Source organism: Strix aluco, chromosome 3, assembly GCF_031877795.1.
Source record: "Strix aluco isolate bStrAlu1 chromosome 3, bStrAlu1.hap1, whole genome shotgun sequence".
NCBI classification, from domain to species: domain Eukaryota; kingdom Metazoa; phylum Chordata; class Aves; order Strigiformes; family Strigidae; genus Strix; species Strix aluco.
The window spans coordinates 35,552,113-35,564,706 of record NC_133933.1 but is presented as its reverse complement, the minus strand read 5'-3'; the positions used below and the strand labels follow the sequence as shown (position 1 = coordinate 35,564,706).

The 12,594-nt window shown below is 39.7% G+C and overlaps 1 protein-coding gene across 1 annotated transcript in view; it reads left to right on the top strand.

Moving 5' to 3' along the window:
• PLB1 (phospholipase B1) overlaps positions 1–12,594 on the top strand; it is an 81,175-nt gene that overhangs the window by 52,820 nt on the left and 15,761 nt on the right. Inside the window, exons 39-47 of the mRNA XM_074820648.1 lie at positions 314–414; positions 1,303–1,384; positions 1,823–1,927; positions 3,503–3,598; positions 4,701–4,772; positions 6,628–6,705; positions 8,704–8,764; positions 9,440–9,498; positions 11,965–12,023. Of these exons, the coding sequence (XP_074676749.1) occupies positions 314–414; positions 1,303–1,384; positions 1,823–1,927; positions 3,503–3,598; positions 4,701–4,772; positions 6,628–6,705; positions 8,704–8,764; positions 9,440–9,498; positions 11,965–12,023 (713 nt within the window). The remainder of the gene's footprint in view (positions 1–313; positions 415–1,302; positions 1,385–1,822; positions 1,928–3,502; positions 3,599–4,700; positions 4,773–6,627; positions 6,706–8,703; positions 8,765–9,439; positions 9,499–11,964; positions 12,024–12,594) is intronic.

Genomic DNA, 12,594 nt, shown 5'->3' with positions numbered 1-12,594 from the left:
TTTTTTTCCATTCTGGAAAAAACATATTCCATTGACTTCTACAAAAGCATTTCCTTTTGTCTTGTCTATCTGAGAATAGTGAGATGCAGTGTGAAATGACAGTAACACTGGAACATGGTGTTGGAAAAAAAATCAAAAGCTGAGTTGGGGAAGTTTGGTGGGGGCTTTTGTTGCCTTTTTTTTTCTTTTTTTTTTTTCTTCCAACAATGGAGGAAGGGAAGGCATGTTAAATGGCTGGACTCCGGGATAAAATAAATGCACTGTGGGCTGTGTAGCCCATTCCTTCTAAGCTAAAACCCGACTTACCTTTCAGGTTCCAAAGGCTCTGGTGAGCCTGGTTGAAGTGATAGACGTCCTTTCTCTGAGACAGTTGTTTGTGGATACTCAAGTTCAGTGCCCCACTTACATGGCAGAGTAAGGCTTTTTTGACTTCCTTTTGTACCTGAATTTACTGTCCATGATGATAAAGCATGTTCTATTCCATGCTTCTCTCATCATTTGAACTGATGTTCAAAGGTAGCACTACAGTCCTATGGACATCACATGCAGTGCTGACATCACTCTGCCTCATAATGCTGCCTTCTCTTGGCTTTGACCTAAGTGTTTCATCAAAGGACCTGTGTGTTTAGTCCATGTTTAGAACTGTAAGGTTTCCTGTGATACATAATGTGCACCTCACTGAGCTTGGGTTAAAGTTATTGATACAGGGGTCCTGAAGGTGGGGTTGAAGTCCATAAACATTTGGATTTTCAAGTGTTTTAAGGGAATGTGAAGTATTTGCAGAGTAGACAGGTTTCTCCTGTTTCAGAGGCTTTATTGCAATGGGCAATTTGCATTCTTTTCTGACCCTCCAGACAGGGACAAATTCTGTGTCTTGGGAATGCAAATGGAATTGTTGGTTGGAAAGGTATCAGCTCAGAGGTAATGCAGCCAGTAGATTTCAAAGATCTGTTTTCTAGTTCCAGAGGGACTGGCATGCACCTCTGTCAGGCTGCAGGGCCTTTGGATGCCAGTGTGTAGTGGATGGGACAAACTATCATAGTACAGTGTACATCACTGATACCTGGGGGTGAAACCAAAATGATTTAGATTAAATGATTCCTGTGAGGCAGAAAATAAGACTAATGGTTGAAATGATGAACGATGGCAAGGACGATGAGACATTTTCATAGAAACACAACTGTACAGGTTTCCTTGTTACTCCCATGTCATGAGGGCATCGGGTGGCAAATAGTGACTTCTGCATTCTCAGACCCCTAACGCGCTCTCTCTTCCTGTTTTCACCTCTAACTTCTCCCACAGTTATCTGTGTAGCTGTGTTCTCACAGGAGAAGAAAATTCAACAAATTTAACAATGGTGAGGGAAGCCACCAGAGCTTACCAGGTATGTTTATCAAGAGTGGTGCAGTTACTTTATTTTCAATTGAGGTGAGCTCTTGATTACCAAGCAACATATCATAGCAGTATTTTACCCAAATGGGCCTATGAGCGAAGCATGAGGTAATTTGATGCTACCCAAAACACCATATGACCAAAACCAGCAGCAAAGCTCTTCAGAAAAATTTTGTTTTCTAGTACAGATGGATAGGTGGGAGTTCAGTCACCAAAATCCAGTCCCCCACAGACAGTTTGAGTATTGTGTTCCAGCCTTCTTGGCCACTTTGCAAGGCTCACCTTTTGCCAATATCTGGGGCTATTTCAGTTAAGAAGTAAAAGCTTCCTTCTGATTCTTGGGCTCTGAAAAAAACCCAAACCAAAACCAACTAGTTATGATGCACAGATGTTGATGGATTATTGGTGGTCATTTTTTTGTTTCTTGCAGCTTGGCATTCAGAGATTAGTGGAATCTGGCAGATATGATACTCATGAAAATTTCACAGTGGTCATCCAGCCTTTCCTCCAAAATCTCAAGATTCCTTTTGGTCAGGTATGGTCTAAAAAGACTTCTGCATGCAAAGGATTACATGTATGTATCTAACCTATAGAGGCTATCTGCTTTTTCTTATTAGAACTTGTTGGTTTTTGGTATAGGTCATCAGATTTCTTCATATAGTTAGCAGTTCTTTCTTTTACATGTTGTGCTACCCATATGAATTACTGTTTTAATCAAAACCTGAATTAAGAGGTTGGTTTGTGTATTTTCTCAAGGGTGCATAAGTATTTTTCTTTCTGAAAATATAAGATGATTCATAAAAGACAGATATTAAGTTACAGTTCTTAAAACAACATCTTTATATTGCTCACTGGAGACTACAGCATCACCTCCTCTTCATGTCCCATAACTCATTCTTCTGTGTCTGACAGAAAGAGAAGTTTACATATGATCTGGTAGAAGTAGTAGTTTTATGTAGTGAGCCCTTTTTACTGTTATTGGCAATTATTTCAGTAACTTGAATAGTAAGTCTCAATAAACAATAAATCTAGGAAATGACCCAAACCTTCTCTGAAATGAAAACTTTATTTTCACATGCATCTGCGCTTCCTCATTTCACCTGGAACTAAGAGCAAATGGGGCAAAATATTGAGCAGGGATTACTCTGGTATAATTGAACTAGAGTGATCCTGAAAATGCTGGCAATAGCTAGTGATAAGTTTGAAAAGTTAAGATGCTGCTACAGACAAATTTGGAAAACTGGCTGAAAGTTTCCCAGGAAAATCAGGCTTTGATTTGGGGGGTGGGGGTTTGTTTGGTTAGTTTTGGGTTTTGTTTCTGAAGTTGGTTCCTATGAAAAGTTATCACTAGGGGTTTTGGTACTGAGGTAGGCAACACAGAAATAAAAACAAAAGCAGCAAAATATTTCTAAACTCTTTTATAGTCTCACATGCATTAGTTCAGATTTTAAGAAAGCTCAGGATGCTGTTTTTATTTCTTATCTCACACAACATTCAGATGTTCCTGAACTGAAAATTCTGCCATTAAACTTGACAAAAGATCACATATAGATGCAAAGTTCTCTAATAAGCTGGCCCAAACAACACTGAAACAAAACCTGCTCAAGTTTTGAGGAAGGACTGCTCTGACCAAGAAAATGTTTCAGTCATCTGCGACCTAAACTCTTACTCATCTCAATACTCACATGAAAGCCAAGATATTTAAATTTCCTCACTCCATTTCCTTCAGATGCTCCAGTACCTGTATTAAAGTACAGCTTTGCTCAGAAAGGAGACTGTACTGGTGTACAACCTGGTCTACTGGAAGGTGTCCCTCCCCATGACAGGGGTGTTGGAACTAGATGATCTTTAAGGTCTCTTCCAACACAAATCATTCTATGATCTACCCTTGGATGCATGTAAGCATCTCTAGTTAAGTATTTCTGGTAGCTCATGGATCTGCTGAAGTACACTTTGTATCACCAGGTAATCATGAGAGTTACCACATTGGAGCAGCAAGAACAAGTAGCATGAACCTCCTGTTACTGTCTCTGATTTGGCCTCAGTAACCCCAAGTTGGAGCTGTGTGGATTCTTCTGCACTCAGATGTCTTCTACACTTTTGTTTGTAGGATGGGCATCCAGATGTCTCCTACTTTTCACCTGACTGCTTCCATCCAAGCCAGAAAGGCCATTCTCAGCTTGCCAAGGCTCTCTGGAATGCTATGGTAAGGTGACAGGCTCTGCATATAATATGGTCTTTACCTACACCTGACTACTAATAAAATAATCTCTGTAATAACCATTTCAGTGGAGGTCTGGATAATGCAAGACCTTGTGTTTGTTTCTTTTTTGCTAGGCAGATACCCTCAAATTTCTGGCGCCACTCTCAGCCTAGAATCTCTTGCTTTTTAAACTGTGTGGGGAGGAGAGGGGTGCTGTAAGTGCATGATCAGTTATTTGTGATTTCAGCTGACCAACTTCAAGTCTACTTCACCCATTGTCACAAAAGGCAGGACAGTATTCAGTAAGGATGATGCTTCTATGAGCTGATGTGGGAAACCACCAAATAAAGGATTGTAACTGCATACATCAATTTAAATGGATTACTTAGAAGTTTGTTCTAAATCCATGTGTTGCGAATGTCTCGTTAGGAATTAAAGTGGCTTTAATTCAGTTTAGTTTTACTACCTTTGGAAATGAGTAAAGCTCAATAAAAATGTGTCATTAAAGGCTGCTTAAGCACAATCATTTTACTTAGCATTGCAGTGCAGTAGGAGTATGCATGCAGTCAGAGGCGGTATCTCAGATCCTGGATAGTAACTTCTACATACTTTGGGGTAATGTCTTAACAGCTGACGTGATTGCTTGCAGTCATAAAGCAGTACCTCTAATTAAATTTGGTTTAATCTTTTATGCATAAACAGCCTTTTGTTGGAGATGCCATCATGCAGCTTAGCTATAAAAATTGAGGGACTCTTGGTGTCTTGTCTTTTATGCAAGAGAAGAGAGTTTATGACCTTGCCTTCTGGCAAAATTCCAAGGTACTTCATGTGCCTGCCAAAATCCTCCAGGAGTTTAAACTGATCCAGTGTAGCTTTCCACTTCCCATTTTAAGCTTCTTTCTAGAGTTGCTGTTTTGTTATGCAGTTGCCATGTTTCTTCTGAGAAGTAGATGCATTTCAGCCTTGGGTAAATCAAGGTCTGTAAATACAGGCAGCTATATATAAATTTGAAAGGTATATTTCAATTCTTTGGATTAGAATTGTTATACAAATATAAGATGAGCCAACATGGTTACAAAATAGGGGATTTTGTCTATCTTTCTAGTTACAGCCTGTAGACCAGAAAGCTGACTCATTTGATTTCATGGCTGACATTGTCCTCGACTGTCCAACACAGGTAAGTATTACCCATGTTGTGGAAGCTGGGTATCAGCTGGCTGTATGTGCTTGTGCTTGCTGCAGAGAGCAGGGGTTCAGTATGTCTGAAAAAAGTTTACTGAAAATTTTTGTTCTCTGCTTACCTCTGAATGACCAGGTGCTCTCATACACCTGCTCTGGTGTCCCTTGGCCTTTTACTGTGCCATGAATACTGACTGACAACATGGTGATTTGTGTGTTTTCAGTTGTAGCAGATGTGTTTTGTTATGTTTGTGAAGTACAAAGGCAGCTTAAGCAACAAAGAGAATATGCTGCATTAAGTTTCCCATCAGAATCAATGGGGTTTGGGCACCACAGTGTCTCTGAAAACCCCCAGTATCTGTTATCTCTTAAATTAGTGGCAAGTTGGTTTTCCTGGCCTGATCCATAACAGGGATACTTCAGATTCTTTGGAAGCTGCTTCTACAGTTATAAAACAAACTGCTGAACTTGCAGTACAGTTGCTAGGTATCAGCACGTGGACATGACCACTGCAGTCAGCAGCAACTGACTCCCTTTCTTCAGCAGTTTCAACAAGGATGCCAAATAACTGAAGAGACCCGGTAGCTGAGTTGTACTCTCAGTTCTGGAGACAGTCCTTCAAATCATACGGGAGGATTTTGTCCATATTGTGTGTCCATCCTGTCAGAAAAAGATGATCTGAGTTATTAACATATTTCAAAAGTCCTCAGATTCACTGAAATTGATCCTTCTTCATTTTACCCAGTATTCTTTCCAGGAAGCTTAAATTCACTTAGAAACTTCTTCAGTGCCAAACAATGTGGATTTTGAACTTCCTTCCCTTCATCCAATCCTATTCAAAGATGTTGCTTTTGAGAAGTAGGCTTAGAAAAGTTCTATGTCCCTTGCAAGCATATCTGGTCATTGTTTTCAGAAATGGTAAGCCCACAGTGCTCTGAAAAAGTCATTGGTAGAAGTGCCAGTAGCTTTCCCTGCTCAGAAAGCTCTGAGGTAAAGACTATGAAACAGTTCTACAAAAGAATAAATAGACTGGTTCCAGGGGATTTCACTTCTGTGTTACTAAAGGAAGTAGTAACTTATTTCAGATTGACACCCACAAATTCTATTTATTCCCAGTTTCTCACTACAGTTTTAAAATCCTACTTCAGGTAGTCATTTCTATGAAAATATCAGGTGTGCCAGACTGTAAGGGCCCAACAAGCAAAGGAAAATTACTTATATTGAGGCAACTTGAAGTAGGATAAAACCCTGCAAATAAAAGAACAGTGGGTCTTCTAATCAATTAAATATGTCTTCTGATTTTAGTGCTTTGTAAGACCTCCTCATACAGATACTGGAATTGCTCTTAATTGAGATAAGTGGTCATCCCGGTGAAATTTTTTTAGCCTATACAATGTGCTTGTTTTCCCAAATGCATGTTGCATTAGTAGGGAACAAAAATAACCATTCAATTTATACAGACTCTCTTGGAGGGAAGAGTGATCCTTTCAGTAATCGATTTTTCATCTCCTCTCTGCTGAGGAAGATCTGCCCAGGTTTCTCTAGACTTTACATCAGTGTCTTTTGAAAAGGACTAAACATCTAATAAAATCTAAATAATTTGTGGAAAGTTAGGAGAGGGAAATGTTAAACTGCAATCAGGATCTGGCATATGTCACTCTTGCCATGCGGTGCTAAACACAAATATTACTTCTGAATTTTAAGGAAGGAGCATGGTTTCAAAATCCAGATCCCCATTTTGCAGCTTAGGCAATTAATTTCTTGGTGATACGATGTCTTGATATCACTTGCTATGGTCTGTGCCATGTGTTTATTGCCTGTTTTCTCTTACTTTTGTATTCCTCTTTCTCCAGAACAAACCATTCCTGGGAACATACAAGAACAGCAACTACACACACCCACCTGTTGAGCCCACTAACGAGCCAATAGAGGTAATTGTTGCATTTTTGCTGCATTTTAGGCAAACTCTGCAAAGCTGTATCTGGTGACTGTTCACACATCATCCTGAATTTATAGGTGAGATAGACTTCCCTTTCTGAAAACTGGTAATAGTCTATCTTGCATTGCATCTTTTCCTGCATAAACAAATGTTAAACTCTTCCTTCCCTAAAAGCCAAACAAAATGAACTGTATTAATTGGTGCAATTGTATCAAAACTGCTCAACAGTAAGTCACCAGGGATGCATCATTAATGCAGATTGCAAGTTCCTCACAATAGGGAGAAGATAACTTAGAACCTTGAGCCCCCAAATGATCTGAGGAAGGTTTATGTGTTCTCCTCTTGAGACACTGTACTTCCATGTACTCAAGTAAGGTTAGCCTGTAGAGGGCAGTCACATTTACATATTGGATATGCGGCCAGCTACAGAGATGATAGGAATCAGTTTGCAAAAGGATTCACTTTCTACCATGACTGAGCAACTACCACAAGGTTGATTAAACAAACTGCAGAAACAAACTTTGTGTAGGACTTGAAGAAAGAGGCAGTTATTTGCTCTTGACAAGTGGCTGCAGGCGTGCAGACTAAGTGTGGTTGGAGAGGGCAGTCAAAATGGGCTGGGCTACTTCGGCATACTGGGGGTCCTCATGCCTAGCCAAATTATGAAACTCTCTGTGTGCCTTCAGGGTTACAAAAAGCAGCAGCTGTTATTGTTTCAGCAAGCTGTAGTTTGCAATATTGTAAAGGGATTTTTGTCTGCGGAGCTAGTGTTATACTTTTAATGGGCAATTCCTGCACTTCCACTGAATCTCAACAGCAATAGCTTTTGAGGTGTTGGGGTAAAGGAAAGAAACAGTAGAGAGAGTAAAGGAACAGTTTCCTCTCTGATCTAAAAATAAGCCCAGCTGTCCTTTCTAGCCTCTGCAACCAGCCTTTAACTAGATGGCTGACAGAGCCTATTGCACCATTTTTTACAAGAACAGATTAATTTGTCTTCATGGTTTTCAACACTAACCATGCTTTCTGAAGACCACTGGTCCATGTAGTTTTCCTCTGAATGGTAGAACTGTGCAATCATAGGATAGTTAGCGTTTGAAGGGACTTCAACATCCCTAGTCCAACCTCCCACTCCAAGCAGGGCCGTCTTTTAGATCAGCATAAGCAAATGTCATTGCTCTTGCAGGGACTGCCTATTACAACAATTACAATTTGTCCCTCGCTGCCTTCTTAGCTAATATTGTTACGCCCTACCAAAAAGTGTGGGTGGCACATTCATCAGCTGGTTTTGCTGGTGAACTAAGAAGTTCTGTGATGTGTGGTTGACTCAATTTCTTCAACTGGTGGAATAAACATAATAGCTATTATATCACCTACAAATGTACAGTAAAGTCCAATTATTAAGAGGCTGACAGCTCTCTTTTTGAAGCTTCAAAAGTTTCAATAAATTTTTCAAATTTCATATTCAGTGAAAGTAAGCCCTTTTTGAAAATTTCTGGGAAAGTAATAGGTTTCTAGCAAGGTACATGGGAAATAATAATATAACATAATACATTAATATAATATTATAACTTTGCAGAGGATTCTATTGTTGATTTTTGTTTTGTTTGTTTTTACATCTGTCTTTTGAGACAGAGCATGACTTCAAACCTGGAGACACCATCTTCTAGGTCATGGACAAAATCTCCAGGCTGTAGAGGAGGGGGAAAAAAAATAAACCTTCATATGTAACTTTGTCGTAAACAATATTTCTAGATGAAATGTTTTGCCTTTGGAAAGGTTTTATGCTTTGGCTAGAAAATTTCACCAAAAGTAATTAATGTTTGGACAGTATTCCATAAAGAAGAGGAAAGAACTGTTGAGCTTTATAAGCCCCAAATTGGGATCTATGTCTTAACTTGGTTTTGCCCTTCACTGTATAATTAAACCATATATGAATTTCATATTATCTTCTAACCAGAAGGTGAAATAATTTTGTGACTTGCCATTTCAGAATTGGGGCAGTAACCTGTCATGTGCTGAGCAGGCTCCCTCCAGTCGCGTCCCAACATCAGGTGAGAAAGAACTTGTAAGCTAAAATCACAAATAGGAAAGATTTTTCACCTTTTGTTTTTAAAAACAATAAGATCTTGGTATTGAACATCCTAGATGGAAAGCAAATAATAAAAGCTGATATATTTAGCAACAAAGGAAAAAAGTCTGTCTTGCCATACACAGTAAGTTCTGCATCATAGCAGGTGTGCTCTCTGTGGATAAATGTGATCACATTTGTCATATACAGCAACATGGCAGATTAGATTGCCTAGGTGGGTTAGTGGCTCAGCAAGTTTGACCTACCTGGTGAGGCTACTCTGTTAAGCAGTGCAGTAGGAGTGCTGTGTGAAGTTGGAAGGCTTTACGGGGAGATTCCTGATAGGAAGTATTGATCTATGACCCAAGTCCGAAAACCAGTTAAAAGAGATTGAATGTATGCATCCCTAAACATATCTGTTTTCATTTTTTCCCTAAGCTGTTTTAAGTTCTATTTATTTCCATGCTGGTTGGGTACATACTTGCAAGCAAAGGCAAGAAGTTTAATCCTTTTGCCTAGTTGACACACAGTACTTGAGGCTCGTTCTCCCTAAAAGTCTATAAAATGCCATCAGATTGGAACCAAAGACTTGCATCTTTATTCTGTTAAACAGTATTTTGTGTTAGTCATCAATAATCCTCCTTTTTTTTTTTTTTAGTACATGAGCTACAACCTGCTGACATCAAAGTCATAGGAGCACTGGGAGATTCCCTAACTGTGAGTACTGCTGTATTCCCACGTTTAAAATGAGAAGAGCAATTGTCAATTTCTATCTAGATGTGGTCATGTCCAGTCACCATCAGATAGAAAGAAAATTGCTTTGGCTTGGCAAAGCAAAACTCATCTACCTCTGTCCCTTTGCAAAGAAATAGCCTGAAGGGATATGAGTGACACCGGCAACTGTGTAATCCAGTAATGAATAATTCAGGCCAGAACAGAAATGCGATCACATTCTCTATTGTACTCAGTTTATTCAAGAGTTTTTGGAAAATGAAATGTCTGCCTTATAGGAATAGTTTTTTCTGACATAAAAACCAAGAGCAAGCAATTGGCTTTTTTCGTGCCATGAGGGATCTTGATGAAAATTCCTATGGAAATAATTGATTGCAGAACAAAGTGCTTCTGACTTGAGAAAACTCTGATACTTTTGTGTTTCTGAATTTTGCTTTCAGATGTTGCTTCCTGGTTTAGGCATATTCCAGTTAAAACCCTGATGTGTTTCATGTACCAAGAAAAGCAAACTGAGAAGAGTAGACACATAAAAGAAAGGGCCCAGAAAAGAATAGCAGGGAATACTACAGATCTGCACCGAAGTTTTCTGAGAAAAAGTTCCAGAATTACACAGCACTACAGAATTGTTCTGGCACGGGATGAAAGCAAACATTCGTGTCAACAGTTCCCATGAATTTTAACTCCTGATCTAAACCGGTGCTCATTCTAGCAGCTTCAGCTCCTGTTGAGTTCAGAGGGAGTTGAAGGGACTGAAGCCCTTAAATGATCAGGCTTATCTACAGGCAGGTGTGCCTGTCTTCACCTCCTCATTAGCTCTGAAACAGATTTTGCTTGACCTGATGTAATCCTGGCTTTCTCCCCTGCCGCTGAGCTTTGAGCTTTTCTTAGAAGACCTCAGTAATGACGCTGCAAATCTCCCTCCTATCCATTGCCATGACTCTTAAAATTAATTGCTTGGTTTCCTTCCCCACATCTAGTGTTAGACATGTGCTCTAGCACACATCTCTTCTCTTTTACATTTTAATAGTTTTAGTACATGAAATGTCTGAGAGCCCTACTCATAAGGGCCAGCCTCTGATGCTTGAGGACCCTGTCTCAAGAGCTGAGCAAGGCAGTTTTTCATACTGTCATTATTCATGCAGTTCCTATTAGTTGCCATTGCCACAACAAAGTGTGATTGGGGTTTTTATTAAGGGATTTGTTGCTGGAGTGGGGAAGAAAAAATGACAGAGTGTTTTCCACACGTGTGTACACATACACACACTCCTGCACACAAAGTGCAGTACAGCCAGCAGCAGTGCACGCTTTGTACTGCCTAACCATCCCTGGCACAGAAGTACTGCAGCAGCAAAGATCTGTCTTGGTCCACTAAAGCATTGATTTTCCTCCTGGTATTTCCCACAAGAGCCCTGAATGCAGTTAGTGTTTATGGCTGAATTGATACCATGAGTTTTTGAAGAATACAAAAATTAAGTGAAACCACTAAGAAACTATAAAGCTGCAGAAGAACCCATTTTCACAATTGCTGTCCTGAATGCAAGTCAGGGTGCTCACCTTGCTAGAGATCTGTCCCAGTCCTGTGAGCTATTCTAATTCATCAGAATTCTTTGTTCTGATGGCTTTATTTATTTATTTAAAATACATTAAAGTTCACACTGCAGGAAGGCTGTCCTCAGTCTAGATGCAGTTGTAGATTAATAAAACATTGAACATTTTAGTCATGTCATTGGCTAGAATGCATCTGTCTGACTTCTTAGCACCAATGCATAATGAAAGCAATAGATATGCCAACATGCTTATCTGTATTGGCAAAAAATTCCTGCCTACACCTCATCAAGTCTGTGTGTTAGACTAGCAGACTGGGTCCAGCAAATGAAAAGTGGATTTTACACCAAAAATTTGTTTTCTTGGCAGATTAAAAACCAGCTCCTTTGCTGATTTATTTACATCTAAAACTGGCTGGGAATTTTTCATCAGTGTCTTTTGGGGTTTTTTCCTGGATTAAGTCTCTCAAAATAATTTTTCTTCAGGAAATGCCAGGACGAAGTATTTTTTATCAGAAAAATCCACATGCAAAGCTGTTGATGTTAATCTGGGTCCCACTGGGTTGCTATAACAATATCAGAGTAGTAGTTCTAAAGCCTTATGTCCTTGACCTTACAGTCTGATGCCTTCTGTCTGGACTATATCTCCTCTGATGCTCCACAGTCTACTATCTAGATGAGCTGCTTTTGTATATGAGGAGAAGCCTGTGAATTTGAAGCACGGGAGATGCAGGACTGCCCAGAGGCCAGTGTGTGGTGGTGAATAAGGTCATACTGGGATATTGCAAAAGCTTGGCTGGATGTAAAGTTACCAAAATGCTTCAGCACTTTCAAACCACAATGTCCCTTACCTAAACTTGTAGCACTTTTCCAGTATTTTATAAATTATTCTTTCCATCCTTTCCAGACTGCAGTAGGAGCCAAAACAACTGACCTACAAACAGACTGGAGGGGACTTTCCTGGAGGTGAAAATGCTCAATTTTCTCTTTCTCTATTTTTGTCCACGGACACAGCTAAAAGTGTGGGTCACCTGGTTGTGTAGTTACATACTTAAGTATGTAAATGCAGGGGTAGGATGCTGAGAGCAAGTACTGCTTCGTGGGGATGGGAGGAGTCAGGACTGGAAGAGAAAGGGAGTGATTCTTATAGGGGTTTTTTGTATTTGTTTTCATGGGGGGTTTGTTGCCTTTTTTTTTTTTTAGCCAGACCTGATTGCTACAAGCATGGTCCTGTGTGTCTGACAATACTGGAGTATTAATATGAGTGAATTCTTTTAGCCTCTTGCTAGTCTCTCTGGAGTTTATTCAAAATATTGCTGTCGCTGTGATTATCTAACACAGTGTCTAATGCTAGAGAGTCTGAGTGAGTGTGGATTGACATGAACGTGGTGAGAACACAGCGTGCATATTCAATGAAGATGTCCCAAACATCTTTGCTATTGCAAAGTGGACGAAGACAATACATGTCAGTGTGGGTGTGAATCTTGGTATCCATGCTAGAGTGGAAGGAAACTGCCTGCTTCGTATGGACAGAAGT